General features: G+C 42.5%; 1 protein-coding gene across 3 annotated transcripts in view; it reads left to right on the top strand.

Moving 5' to 3' along the window:
* The window catches only part of Npr3 (natriuretic peptide receptor 3), a 68,969-nt gene that overhangs the window by 19,702 nt on the left and 35,026 nt on the right, over positions 1-14,241 (top strand). For all 3 annotated transcript variants that reach the window (XM_048429598.3, XM_048429587.3, XM_048429576.3), the window contains exon 3: positions 1,910-2,076. In XM_048429598.3, the coding sequence (XP_048285555.1) occupies positions 1,910-2,076 (167 nt within the window). The remainder of the gene's footprint in view (positions 1-1,909; positions 2,077-14,241) is intronic.

The following is a 14,241-nucleotide window of genomic DNA, read 5'->3' as shown; positions in this document are numbered from 1 at the left end:
TGACCGCTGTGCTGTGTGGGTCTTGGGGGCTGAGAACCCGTCTGGGTTTCCCAGCATTTGACAGAAGCACAGTTCACTGGCTCTAGAGCCAGGCCTGACACCTCTTAGGCTATGATCTCCTAAGGATTTGAGAGGTCACAGAAGAGAAAGAAGGGGAGTAAGTAGAGGAGGAAGAGGGAGGATGACATTTGTCAAATTTTGTTTGGTAGTTTGAAATTTTATTTTTGTGGTCATTGAGCATAGATTTGGTCTTTGACAAACTGTCTCAGCTCTGTTTTATTTACCTTTAGTAGCTCCCTGGGCATAGTAAGCAATTAATAATGGTTGCTATTATTAGGATTCTGATGAAACAGATGGCTTCCACAAACACATTCTCCACTTCTGCCTTTCCTCATCTTCCAGACTGAGATCCATCTTCCTGCTGGATGCTATACACGTTTGCACCTTTGCCCAGCGGTGTGAGTTCTGCCAGATCCGCCTTTCCACCTTCTTCTCCATCTATTAAAATCCTATTTACACATTTAGGACCACACTAATACCTTGTCTTCACATGAGATGGCTTCTGGTTGGAGTTTGTTGCCTCTTTCCTCTGCTTTGTTTTTCTGTACCCCACCCCTATGGGTGTTTGCATGGTCTAAATCTCTTTCTCAAAGTTGGTCTAGACTGTCGAAAACATTTCTAGTGTTCTCTGTGGCTATTGTAGAGTTGTGCATGTACTGTGCACATAGTTCAGATGCATATGGCTCAAGCTCCCAGAATCATTCATTCTTCACTGACCTTCTAGGATTGCAGAGTGAGTACCATACCTGTCCATGTGCCCAGAGGTCCCATGAGGTCCCAGCGGTCTCATTACTGAGCTGTAAGGTTCGAGCTATCCTTACAGAGTGGGGCTTGAGGTGTACAGTTAACTTTATGGCACTCTGTCAGGCTGTAATCCTGTTTTCAGAGGGTTCCAATGTTTATAATGAAGATTCCTTTGAAACAGTTTATTATCACAGACAGAGGTCCACTTCGTCTTCAAGCCATAAAGATGAAGTCAAGAAAAGACAATGATACCTTCCCAGATGATTGACATTTACTTTGTGAGGCAGGAGCTGCGAAGCAACAGGTGGCTCAGTGTCTCTGTGCCTCAGTTTCCTTACCAGTCAAATAGAAAGGATAATATGCTGGTTGAGTTTATGCATAACAAGTGTTTAAGATATCTATTATCCATCCACCATCTATGTATTTATGTATGTATGTATCTATCATCTATCTTTTGTTTTTTTATACTCAAAATACTCATTACACTTTACACACTGATTTAGCATAGTTTAATGAGTAATTTTGATGCTGCTGCCAATACCACACAGATATAAGTCCTCAAGTCCATGCAAACCACTTTCATCCTGGAGACAGGAAAGAAGTATCAGTAACCTTCAACTTTTAACCATGCTAACTTAGTCTGCGCGGAGTCCATCCTCATGCCTTACTGCAACCTGCCATTTCAGGCCCGAATATCATACTAAATAGACTTGACTCACCTCCATAGTGGAGTGTGAGGATTGAATAGAAGTATGAATGGAAAGGAACAAGAACTTCCCTTTGCTTCTGCAGGGCCGCAGTGCAGTTCCGGGGGCGCGATGACAATTACAGTTCCGTGGTTCTAGTTCCGTGGTTATTCTAAGACAATTGCATCAACTGAACTTGTGTGTCTCTCTCACATTTCAAAGGGACATGTGTCCGAAGTGACTCCTTCTCCTTTAATGATTTTGACGTTGTCACATTAGACCTAAGTGCAAAACTATGACAATGCCTCTTGCCTCAGCTGTCAAAAGTACCACGCAGGGACCCATTGCCGTTGAAAAGAGAGAATGGTCTCTTTATGGCGACTGGCTTGGAATTATAAATATTTTCATTTCCCCCGTAGGAGATGGCTCGTGGAAGCGCGGAGACAAACACGACTTTGAAGCTAAGCAGGCATACTCATCCCTCCAGACAGTCACCCTACTGAGGACCGTGAAACCTGAGTTTGAGAAGTTTTCCATGGAGGTGAAAAGTTCTGTTGAGAAACAAGGGCTCAATGAGGAGGATTACGTAAGTGCTTGATTATGAGCCTCGCCCTTCAGCATCCTGAAAACAGGCTTCTAATTAAACCCGAGGTGACAAAGTATCCCATTCTGAGCCATTCAGAAATTCCGAGTTCAAGTCTGAATGTCACTGTTGCCTCGTGCGTGTGTGTGTGTGTGTGTGTGTGTGTATGTGTGTGTTCCTGGCTGCTTCTCCTCTCCCCCACCCCCATCCCATCATCATTCCTGCCATTCACTTACACTTCTCCTTTGCAACAGCTGCCTTTTCCTGGGGACCTGTAATGCAGAACGGGGTGTCTGTAGACGCCCGGCGTTTACTAAGCAAGGAGGGTATTGGGAGGAGGCAGCTGAAGGCATGCCCAAGTTTTGCACGCCTAATTTGTCCAAACCTTGGTGGTAGAGATATTTTAGGTTTTGGAGGCTCTTTCTTTTGACAATCCGTGTCCTCTTCTTGTTTGGTCTGCTCCTGTCTCTTGCAGGGCACTGGGGTTTTTCGTCTGTGGCAAGCTGCTTCCTACTTGGGAGTTCTAGGTCTTCCCACTCCAGTAGGGCTCTTATTGCTAATTCATTTTAGAGAAGCCAAGTCCTAGGCTAAGGATCAAGCCCCTCCCTGGGTGCTATTGTTCAGGCAGCCTTTGGCATTTTTAACTATGTTTCTGAGCTGTTCACAGTGCCATAATGGCGAACCCTTCCTTTCTTGGGAAAAGATGAATAGCAAGCTTTCGAGTTAGCAGGCTAGGGTGTGTGTGCTGCTCTGTCTTCCCTGCCAATAATGAAAACATAAAGGTGTTTTATGTTTGCCTCTGTGTTATTTTACCTAATGGTCCATATTAGCTTCACGATTTGAAAACTCAGCGACAGTGTCATTTTGTCTGGATTTCTCCCTGAAGTTGTTAAAGTTCAATTATTTCATCATATGCCATCTGACATTAATGAGACTTATTGGACAGCAGTTGGCTTCTCAATATTCCTCTTGAATATTCCGGATTGTCACTTACTCTTGGTCAGAAAACTAAACCTCATTTCAATTATAGTCCAAGCAAAATCTCATTAAGGAGACGTTGGTACTGTAGCAATCCTTCATATTTTCAAACCTGATTCTAGGGTTTTCTAAAAGGTTTGCATCTGTGAATTATAGTCCTGGCTCTCCATGCTGTATTTAACTTTTAAAATAAATACAATTTATAATTAAGTAGAAATTGAGATAATTATAATAATTTACTCTAATTTTGAAGATACAGTTTTCTTTTCTTGTTTTTTTTTTTCTGTGTCAAACCCAGGGTTGTATGCGTGCGTGTGTGTGTGCCCCACCACCCATCCCTCTACTTTGCTTTTTCATGTAGTGCTTTTGAGTACCAGTTGCTCCTAAGATTAAGTTGTGGGAGAGAGCAAAAAGAAAGCAGTCAGGAGCCTGGGCCCTCAAGGACTCTAGACTAGTGCCGTGTGAGACGCCTCATCGGTCTGAAGGCATCAGGCAGACTCAGTTTTCCTCCAGGTCCGTTAGCTTCTCATATTTGCATTCATGGGCTACGCTATCTGTGTATTCAGAACCTCACTTCATAGAGCCTAGCATGGGCGCTGCAGCTCTGTCTTCATCTCTTACCTAGCAAGTTTGGTGGCCCCATTAGCTGTCATCTGCTCTACGCTTCTCCCCACTCCTCCCCCACCGCCCACAATCACGTGCTTTGGTGGCCCCGTTAGCTCTCATCTACGTCATGCTTCCCCCACAATCTCGTGGTTTGGTGAGCCTGTTAGTTCTCATCTGCGTCACGTGTTCCCCCGACAATCACGTGTTCTCTCAGCAGGGTCTGATTTGTTTCCTTCTATTTCTTAATGTTTATGCTGATGTGTCCACTGCGTAATTAAAATTGTATTTCGTTGAATTATTAAATTAAGTATGGTGAATGAAAATAAAATATATTAAATTATAAGTTCTATGGCAGTGGCGAGGATCCCAACATGGCCCGAAGTTGTCTGAACAGCTATAGTGAAAAGAGCCTGCAACAGATTTTTCATCTGTTTGTGTTGCTACAAATGGCATCTCTTTGTCCGGCGATGCACAAAGCAAGGCTCTTACTGTTGGGGGTTGAGAGGGTATCTAGACTGAGAAATTCTCTTTCATTTTCCTTTGGTGGCAGTTTTCTGCTTTTCTTAAATGACTCGCTTGCTTAGGACAGCTGAAGCGGAAAACGGCACAAGCATTAAGGATTGCCCTGGCCAGTGTGAGGAAAGGATTGTGCCTTTGAAGTTTTGTCTCAGCATTGGAAGCTGAATAAAATCCCTGATCCAATTTTGTGTTTATTAGAGACACATTCATATTAGCGTGGTGCCAGAGCCCCTGTCAAAGTTACGATCTTTTCAAAAATGGAAATGTATGAGATTAAATTTTTTTAAACAAGCTATACTTCAACATTGGAAGGACAGAATAACAATGATTTCTTTTAATAGTAAAATGATTTGACTATTTTAATGGTACAATGATTTTCTATATTTTTTCACTAAATTTGGGTGAGTTAGTTCATTTTTTATGTGTGTGTGTGGGCATATGTGTGCTCAAGCATGTGTGCCTGTGTATATACATGTATGATGAGGTCAGCGGTTAATGTGGGATGTCTTTCTTACTTTCCATCATATGTCATCGAGACAGCATTTATCATGGAATCTGTTGCTTGTTGATTCAACTAGACTGGCTGGTCAGTAGCTCCCAGGGGTCTTTCTGTCCCTGCCTTCTGTAGTCTGGGATTAGAGGTACCTGTGGCTGAATTTTTATATGGGTGCTGGAGGTTGGACTCAGGTCCTAAAGCTTTTGCAGTAAGAACTCTACCAAGTGAGTCATCTCCATAGCTCCAACTAATACAACTTTGTTTTTGTAAAATTGGTCTTCATCTCCATTGCTTGCTCCCTCTTAAAAATATTAACAGTCTAATTAAGAAAAACAGGGGAAAGAGAGTCATTTCCTATTGAGGACGTGGCCAAGAGTAGGTTTCCCATGATCCATTGGAGGGCATGTATATGTAGGCAGCCATAACTGGATGCAGTGGGTTATAGAAAAAGACATGCAGTTGGGAAGAAGCATGCTTGGAGACATGAGGAGATTAGAGGTGGGCGGGATGCAGGTAGGATCATTTTTCATTGTGCATGTGTATGAAATTCACAAAAATGAAGGAAAACAGTGAAAAATAAATGGAATGTAAGATATCATACAGAGAGATCCCTGCATAGAATGCCTGGTTTCTCCATGGTGACATTTGGGGAGATTATGTACAAGATGACAGCCAGTTTTCTGATACTGAGAAACTCACTCAGAATGCTCAAGATTTCTTGTTTTACTTATGCTACTGTGTGTGGTAAGCTCTATGCTTTGTCCCATGTGTGGATTTTCATGTTTGAATTCCATCCGATTCCTTGGTTTTGTCTTTAATGTCTGAGACAGGATCTCATGTGACTCAAGCTAGCTTTGAACTCACTATGTAGTTAAAGATGTCTTTGAGCTCCAGATATTCCTGCTTCAACCTTGCAAGTGCTGGGATTACAGGTGTTGTCCACCATACTTGGCTCTATGACTGCTGTGGCAATCAGGTTCTTTATTCTATTGTGAGGTTATATATTAGTTGCTTTTCTCATTGCTGTGTGTGGTGGTTTGATAAGAATTACCTCCATAGATTCATATATTTGAATGCTTGGTCCCTGGGGAGCAGCACCATTTGAAAGGATTAGAAGGATCGGGAGGTGTGCTTTTATTGAAGTAGAGGTGACCTTGTTGGAGAAAGTGTGTCATTAGGGTTGGGCCTATAGTTTTAAAAGCTCATGTTAGGCACTAGGCAAAGTATTCTCTCTCTCTCTCTCTCTCTCTCTCTCTCTCTCTCTCTCTCTCTCAGCCTGCAGATCAGGATGTAACTCTTTGTGAGTTATGGCTCCAGTACCGTGTGTGTTGCCATCATTCCTGCAACTGTGATGATGATGAACTAAGCCTCTGAAACTATAATCAAACCCCCAATCAAATGCTTTCTTTTTAAGATTTACACTGGTTAATGGTGTCTCTTCACCATGTTCAGCAATAGAACAGTGACTAAGACATGGTCACAAAATATCCAGCAAAAGAAACTTAAGAAAGAAAGTTTATTTTGGCTCATGGGAACAGTCCATCATAGTGAAAAAAACATGGCAGGAGGACCATGGCGAGGCAGCAGGAGCATGGTGAGGCTGTGGGAGCACCGTGAGGCTGCGGGAGCACGGTGAGGCTGTGGGAGCACGGTGAGGCTGCAGGAGCATGGTGAGGCTGCAGGAGCATGGTGAGGCTGTGGGAGCATGGTAAGGTAGTGTGGCAAGGCAGCGTGGTGAGTCTATAGGAGCATGACGAGGCAGCTGGACACATGGTACCCACAGTTAGGGAACAGAAGACTCAATCATTAAATTCTGGTGGTCAATTTGTTTTCTTTGTTATGCGTTCTGGAGAACCCAGGCTGTGGGATGGCGTTGCCCACATTTGGGGTGTTTTTCACCTCAATTAACTCAACCTAGAGAGAGACTCCTTTACAAGTGTGTTCAGAGGCTTATCCTCTAGGTACTTCTAGGTTCTGTTGAAGACTGCATCAATCAGACTAAAAGTGATGAATCACATCACTAGAATTTTCTTATCTTAATCTTGCCCTCCTGGAGTAACTCCAGTCTTTCCTTCCCTGGTTCACACTTTGGGGAAGTATAATGGCTTGGCGGAACCTTTCAAGCCTAATCCTTTCAAAGGTTACTGGGAGCCTAGAAATGAGCCCCCTGAATCAAACATCCCTTCCTGTTCTACCGAACTCTGGTGGGTGGTTGAAGGGTGCATGTGTGGTGTGACAGCAAATGGGATTGCGTAGGCTGGGCTGTCACTGGGAGTGTGGGGGCTGAGCACCTGGCTAGTTGCCTAGTTAGTACTGCATGTGACTTAGATCCCCATATGTATTCTAGGTTAACATAATATTGCAAGCACGCATTGTCCTCTTACTTGTGAACCTGGTAGAAGCCTATGCCATTTCTATGTGTCATTCTTTAATGGGTCTCGGTGGCCATCACTGAAGGCAGTATGGTACAGTGGTTGAATATGCATCTTTGAGTCCCAGGGTGTAGTGCTTGTCTGCAATATCAGCCCTTAGGGGTAGAAGCAGGAGAATTTTCAATTTGAGGCCAGCCTCTGTTACATGGTGAGACCTTATCTCAAACAAAATGAAGCAAGCAAAACATGGAGTTGCCCAGGTGTGGCCTTGCCTTTAAATAATTCTTATCCTGAACATATTCATGAACTCTGCCTTAGTTTATTGACTAGAACACGGAGAAAATAACCAGTAAAGTTGTCCAAAGACCCAAGAACTAATATAAGTAATATCCATCACAACGCTAGGCATCTAGTAAGTATTCAGTGCGTGGTAACTGCTGTTATCATTCTTACATTCCTAACTTGATGCTCCTGATGGCTCATGCCCTCAGTGGTTCTACTTACCTTTCAGATCTCAAGCCAAATGCCACTTTCCCAGGATGGTTTGTCCTGACAGTCATACCATGTCCTGTGGGACGCATCCCTTGTCCAGCAAGCAGAAGCGACCACGAAATCGAGATTCCTTCCCATATCACGCCTTTATTTGGAGCACTCGATTGAGGAAAATTGGGGAAAAGGAAAAGAGAAAAAGGACAGAGAGAGGGAGAGCAGGCGAGAGAGGGAGAAAGCGAAAGAGGAAGTGAGAGAGAGCGAAAAACCCAAAGGCAGCTGCTTTTCTAGGGTGGAGAGGCTTGAATGCTGATTGGTTGATGCCATTCTGCTAGGGCCCGAGGCCACAGGACAGGTCAGGGAACCAAGGCTCTGAAATGCAAAACATAGGCCCCAAAACACTGGAGTCTTTCAGTATGTGTGGCACACAGGAAGCAGATGACAGAGGTGACAGGTATAAGCTATTTTGCACCCACAATGCAAAAATTTTCAGCTCTGAAATTGTTTAAAATCTGAAACTTTGAGTGCTGGTATGACATCATAAATGGACAGCTCACGTCTTGTGGTGGCTTGCAATCAAAATGCAGGGGCGGTCAAGATAATGTACAAAATTATCTTGAAGCCACATGTATAAGGCGTGTAGGAATTATTGTATTTTGTAATTATACTTGGGTTCCACTTCTCAAATAGTGTGTGTGTGTGTGTGTGTGTGTGTGTGCACGTGTGTTTGTTTGTCTTAGGTGTTAAGAGCACTGCTTGCTCTTCCAAGTTCAGTTCCCAGCAACCACATATTTTGGCTTATAACCATTTGTAATGAGATCTGGTGCCCTCTTGAGGAAGACACCTGGTCAGTCGTCCTCATCAACTTAGACTATGAAACCAAATATGGACAAGTTCAACAGAACCTCTCTATACGGGCTGACCATGCAAAAATATATCTATTTATCAAAACTGAAAAAAAAAAGCCAACTGAAACTCCAAATACTTATGGTCCTAAATATTTTAGGTAAAAGACACTCAATCTGTATTATGCTTACCATTTTTGTTATCACTGAACTTGGAAGACATCAACCCCAATCTCTTCTTATTCAAATGTCCAATACCAAGGCTCGGGGAGGTGTGCTAGCCTTTCCCACTATATATATTAGAACAGCAGTGCTTACCAGCAACGGTTCTGTGTATTGACCTCCTTAGGAATACAAAGCTTCACTAATACTGCAGGAGATGGTGTTAGGATGGTCAAAGGGTCTGAAGACTCCTTGGGGTCACTAGTAACCCAGACTAACAAGTAATGTTCCATTGGAGAAGCCTTCGCAGCTCAAGGCCTTGCTCAGACAAGGTTTTGCCAAGCGCCTGCCTGGCCTTTCTATTGGTTTGTCTTGGGTCACCTATGTGTGCAGTGCCTCTCACTCAAGGGCACTTTAATGGAGCTGCCCGGCCTCTGCCCTAGGAGTGGCTCCAATTCCGGAGCGCTGGTATTTGGTTTTAGAATGCGCTGTGTGGTGGCCAAGCGGAGATTAGTTGTGTCCTCTGACTCCCAGGCCAGTGACTTTCTTTTTCCACTACATCAGTCTGGTCCTTTTAACAGCGCTGTGCCCAATAAGGAGGCAAACTTATGACCCAAAGATTAAGTGTATCAGGCCCTCTGTCGAGCCTGGCTGGGTCCACAGGCTGAAGCATTGCCTCCTTTTCTCTGCACCCACAATCCAAAGCACACACTTTTAACGTATCAATTTTCTTTACTCTTTCACATTTGATGAAGTGTGACTACGATTCGGTACCCTCTTCAGCTGCAGTCACCCCCTCTTTTTTTTTTTTTCCTGAAATGTAAGCCATCATCTTCTTGATCGTCAGAGCCTGTTTATTAAGTTCTCTGGGGAGCACAACTGTGAACCTGATCCTGGAAAATGAGTGCTCCCAGATGGAATCCTGACCCTCTAAAAATTCAGGAGTGAGAATAAAGTACCCACAGCATTGAGCTCTGGAGTTCCCAGAAGAGATACCTCCTTGTGTCAGTACACAATAAATGTCATACACCTTAGCACTGTGACATACTGATGTGATGGCACTTGCAGCGGGCTGGACAGCCTTCCTCAGAAGAACAACTGTAATAGTGGGGGCCCCATCACAGGCTCTCAGGTTTCCACAGGCACATTAAAGGGACGGACAGTTTCCTGCCTTATTGTTTATTAACTTTTGGCAATTGCGTATCTGACTTTGGGAGTGAACAGGGTATACATTTGGAGCAAGGAGTCAGTGTTTCATCTACAGGATCAGTGTAGAAAAAAGGTGAAAGGTTACTGGGCCAGATGGTGGCTATGTCTGGTCAGTATACCATTTGCCCGGAGTCCTGTTTATTTACATGGATAAGAAGAATGTTTGTGCAGGGTTACACTGAAATAAAAAGCATTTTCCCAGGAGAAAAGTGGAGAAAATGTTCATGGACTGTGTAGTATTCTATTGGAGAAATCATTAGTTTTGTTTCTGAGATGAGATAGTCACTCATTCCTCATTCACTCTTCATTCATTCATTCTGGACTATTGAGTCAGCTGCCTTCCAAGACAGACGCTCTCACTACTGTTTCTTAGGATGGTGTGAGCCAGAGTTGCAGACACTTCTTTGGCCCTGGCAGCATCCCTGGGTTCTCCTTCCTGTAAATCCCATTCCTGGCCTCAATCCATTCTTCCTATTGTGTTTGGCACTTTTGAGTTCTATTCATCCGCTGGCCCTTTAACACTAGGCTCTCTCCTTGGGTGAACTTCCCCTTCTTTCCCTGATGCTGTTGTTTAAATAAAAATAACATGTAGCCTTACAAATTGATAGGACATGATACAAGGAATGAAAAGTATTGCATTTAATTAAAGATAATTTATAATACCATAGGAATTACAGACATACATGAATTCCCCCATCGTTCCTCCCTTCTGTGCTTTTGACTGTACAGAGATGATTATTGTTAATGTTTTTGTAATGTTGCCTGCGTGCTTTTAAAATAGATTATGTTGTTCTTGACATTAAAATTTTCTTCCTATATTTTGATTCCTGGAATGGAGAAAAGATTAAATTATTTGACACACTCTTTCTCTGCTCATATTTCCTTTTCCTTCTACACTCCGAATGTTTTATGATTCAGTTTCTTGTTAAAGAGGATTTCACAAAATAAAGTTTGAAGAAAAGCTAAAAAAATGTTATTCAGAGGCTTTTTTTCATTAAGTCCCTATAAATACTTACAGCATAATCATATGTTGTTTTAGGAGTACCTGCTACTTTTCCAGTACCTTCTCTGGAGTTTAATGATAGTGTTCTCATTTGTTCCCATAGAGTTCTCACTATTTCATTTTTATTGTTTCAGTAACAGGTTTTATGTAATGATATTAACCCTTTTAACCTTATTTTTCTGCTCCAGTTTGGAATAATTTCTTTTCTAAAATATCAGTTTGGAGGTGTTCTTCAATTCTCTCTTGCATTGTGTGACCCTTTTCTTGGATATTGCATCTCCTTTTTTGTTCTTAAATTTTTTTTTTGTTTTGAAGAAAGAAGGCATTAATGGTAAAAAAATTTTGATATTTTTCACATCACAAAACGTTTTGTGTTATAATAATAATGATGATGATGATGATGATGCATCATTCAGTTGACAGTTTAGCTGGGTATAAAATTATAGTTTGAAGATTATCTTCGCACAAGACGTTGATGTAATAATTCCATTGTTTTGTAGCTCTTATTGTTACCATTCTGATTCTTATTTTTTCAATGCTATTTTCTTTTCTCCTTAGAGGCTTTTAGTATTTTCTCTGAATGATTGATTGTATCAGTGAGGATCTAGTTACGAAAACAGAGCCTATGTCAGGCAACTCAGCAAGAGTTAAATAGAAGGAACAGAGTTTAAGGCATTAGAAGAGCTGAGTTTCCAAATGGAATAGTAAAGCAAGTCAGAGATTAGAAATAGCAAAATCACTAGAATCCCTAGAGCTAGAAGGACCAAGGAAGAGAGACTTTTAGTAGGTTCTCAAAGGTAGGACTGCCTACAAAAGCTAGAAGGATGGAATAAATGCAGTCTTTGACAGAGGTATTATTCCTGGCAAAGAAAGTGGGGGAGACATGTCCTGGCTTTCTTCTTCCTCTTGGTTCTGTTCTCCTGCCTGTGTTCCATGTTGACTGAGGTAACTGGAGTCATATGACAGTGAAATGAAGCCACAAGGAGTCATCTCTCTATGGTGTAGAGCAAAGTGAAGTAGAGGGAGGAAGGGAAGTGAATTTGAGAACAGACAAACAGAAAACCGTACTGATAGGTGATCTGAAAATTTACAATGATGGGTTCTGGGGTGAGTTTGTTTGTTTATCTATTGTTGTTTTATATTTTGTTGTTTGGGAACAGAGTCTGGAATTGTATCCGTGGCTGAGCTGGAACTCTCTATGAAGCTTAGACTGGTTTGGAATTTGTGGCTAGCTTACCATCTTAGCTCTCTGAGTGCTGGGATTAGAGGTGTGAGCCCATGCTGGGCTTGGTGTGCGTATTTCAGAATCTTGCTTCTGCACCTTTAGTACCTTCCTTCTGTACCTCATAAAACCAAGTGTTAGCCATCTTTAGCTGGTTCTGTTATTTTCTCTCATGTTCTAGTACATAAGCTGTCAAAGCAAGTGTTATTTTCCAATTCTGCATTTTTCTTTTCTTTTCTGAGGGGTTATCTAAATTTTATCGTCCAAACTACTGGATTTTAAAATGTCTGCTATATTTTTAATTTTCAAGGGTTTTCTAGGTGGGTGTGGTGGTGCAAGTCCATGATCCTGGTACTTGAGAAACCAAACAGGAGGATCACTACAAGTTCTAGGTCAGCCTGGGCAACGTAGTGAGTTCTGGGCCAAGCAAGACTGTGGTAAAATACACTTCAAGAAGAAAAAAAAAAATTAGAAGAAAGAAAGACAAAGAAAAACTGTTAAATTGAAGCTCTGGTTATTGGGAATCTACTGCTGCTGATGTAATAAGCCAATCAAATTGAATTAATAAATCCAGGTTTAATTTGAGCAAAGCATCCTTGGTGGCCCTGGGGGGAGATGAGAGAACCAGGAGGGGAACCCATGAGGTGGGGACTTTAATGCTCTCTAAGGTGGAGCCACTGATGTGGGCTTTTTCAGGGGCAGAGTCTGAATTGAGGCAACTCCAGGGAGGGATCCACTGCTTAGCATCCTGAGAGTAGGATCCAGAATGGGCTATGCTGGAGATCCACAGATCCCAAACTTTTTGGACAGATATGGACACCAGTAGATCTTCCAACTAAATGTCCCAGACTCCTTGGGTGGGTATAGGGGTGTGGGTTCAAGTTTGACGTCTTGCTGCTGACAAGGGGTTATGTGGGGAGGGGGAGACAGGAGTCAGTAGGTTCACACTCAGCAGGAGGTGTGGGTGGAGAAGCATTCAGTTAATAGAGAGATCAGGCATCTGTTTCTTGAGAGAGCTGAGAAGGCAGGTTGCTAGGAGAAAACATCGATGGCTAACACCTGTCCTAGTTGTACTGACAACAACATTCATTCTTTTCTCTTGTTTTCTGAGTGACTCTCGAATTCAAAACAGCGCCTTGACTTTGATTCTTGTATACCGAAGCTAATCTCCCTAGTATCCCTTCCATTAATTCTAGAGCATACGTTTTATTTATTTAGTTGTCTAAAGATGGGGCTTATTTTGTAACTGATGGTCTGTCATAATTTACTAGGTAATCTAGATAAACATATTAAATGACACTCTTTCTTGCTTTTGGTTTTTCGAAACAGGGTTTCTCTGTGTAGATCTGGCTGTCCTGGAGCTTACTCTGTAGACCAGGTTGCCCCAGAACTCACAGAGATCCACCGGCCTCTGTCTCCCTGAGTGCTATGATGTTCTTTCTTATAACTGATAGTGTTTTACATTTGTTGAGATAGGATTCTTCCCGTCCTTTTCATTGTTTTAGTAATCTTATATTGCCTATTTCTTTTAGGTTCTTATCTGTTGTCATCTTATTAAACATTTATCTTTTTATCTTTCATATCAGAAGCATTTCTTAGATGCTGTTCTGCTTCTATTTCTGAGTACCTCCTTCAGCATTCCCCAGGGCTCTAAATATCTATCAACCCGTATAACAGTGGACTGTGTTGTAGTTCTGTGAGTATATTGTAGTTCCCTGGAATAGCTTAGCTATTCCAAAGAATTATCCCAAATGTTACCACCCTGGGTATATTTTCTCTCAGGTCGGTCAATTTCATTAAAAGAATTCTCTGCTGAGCCCTTCTGGAAAGTCATTGGGCCATACTACCTTCTGGGAGCCAGGAAGGAGTGTCACCTAAGATCCCAGCCTGAACAACTTTTAGCATCATTCTCAACTTGGTCCTTCCCCAGCCTCTGTCTGCTCCAGCACACTCTTCCACACCTGTGTCTTCATCAGTGACACACCTGGCTTCTGCCAGGATGGGGAGGAACAGTTTCTTCCCTGTGTAAGCTTGGGGGAGGATCTGACTGTGTGTGTGTGTGTGTGTGTGTGTGTGTGTGTGTGTGTGGTGAGAGTGCATGTGTGTGTGCAGGCACAGTATATATGCACATCTGCATGCAAAGTCAGAGGAAACCCCTGCTATCATTCTTTAGGCGCCATCTACCTGGATTTTGGAGGCAGGTTTTCTCACTGGCCTGGAACTGGCCAAGTGGACTAGACTGGCTAGCTAGAAAGTCCTAAAGATTT

The sequence above is a fragment of the Myodes glareolus genome, chromosome 15 (genome assembly GCF_982192425.1).
Source record: "Myodes glareolus chromosome 15, mMyoGla1.1, whole genome shotgun sequence".
NCBI lineage: Eukaryota > Metazoa > Chordata > Mammalia > Rodentia > Cricetidae > Myodes > Myodes glareolus.
This window is presented reverse-complemented; position numbering and strand designations above follow the sequence as displayed.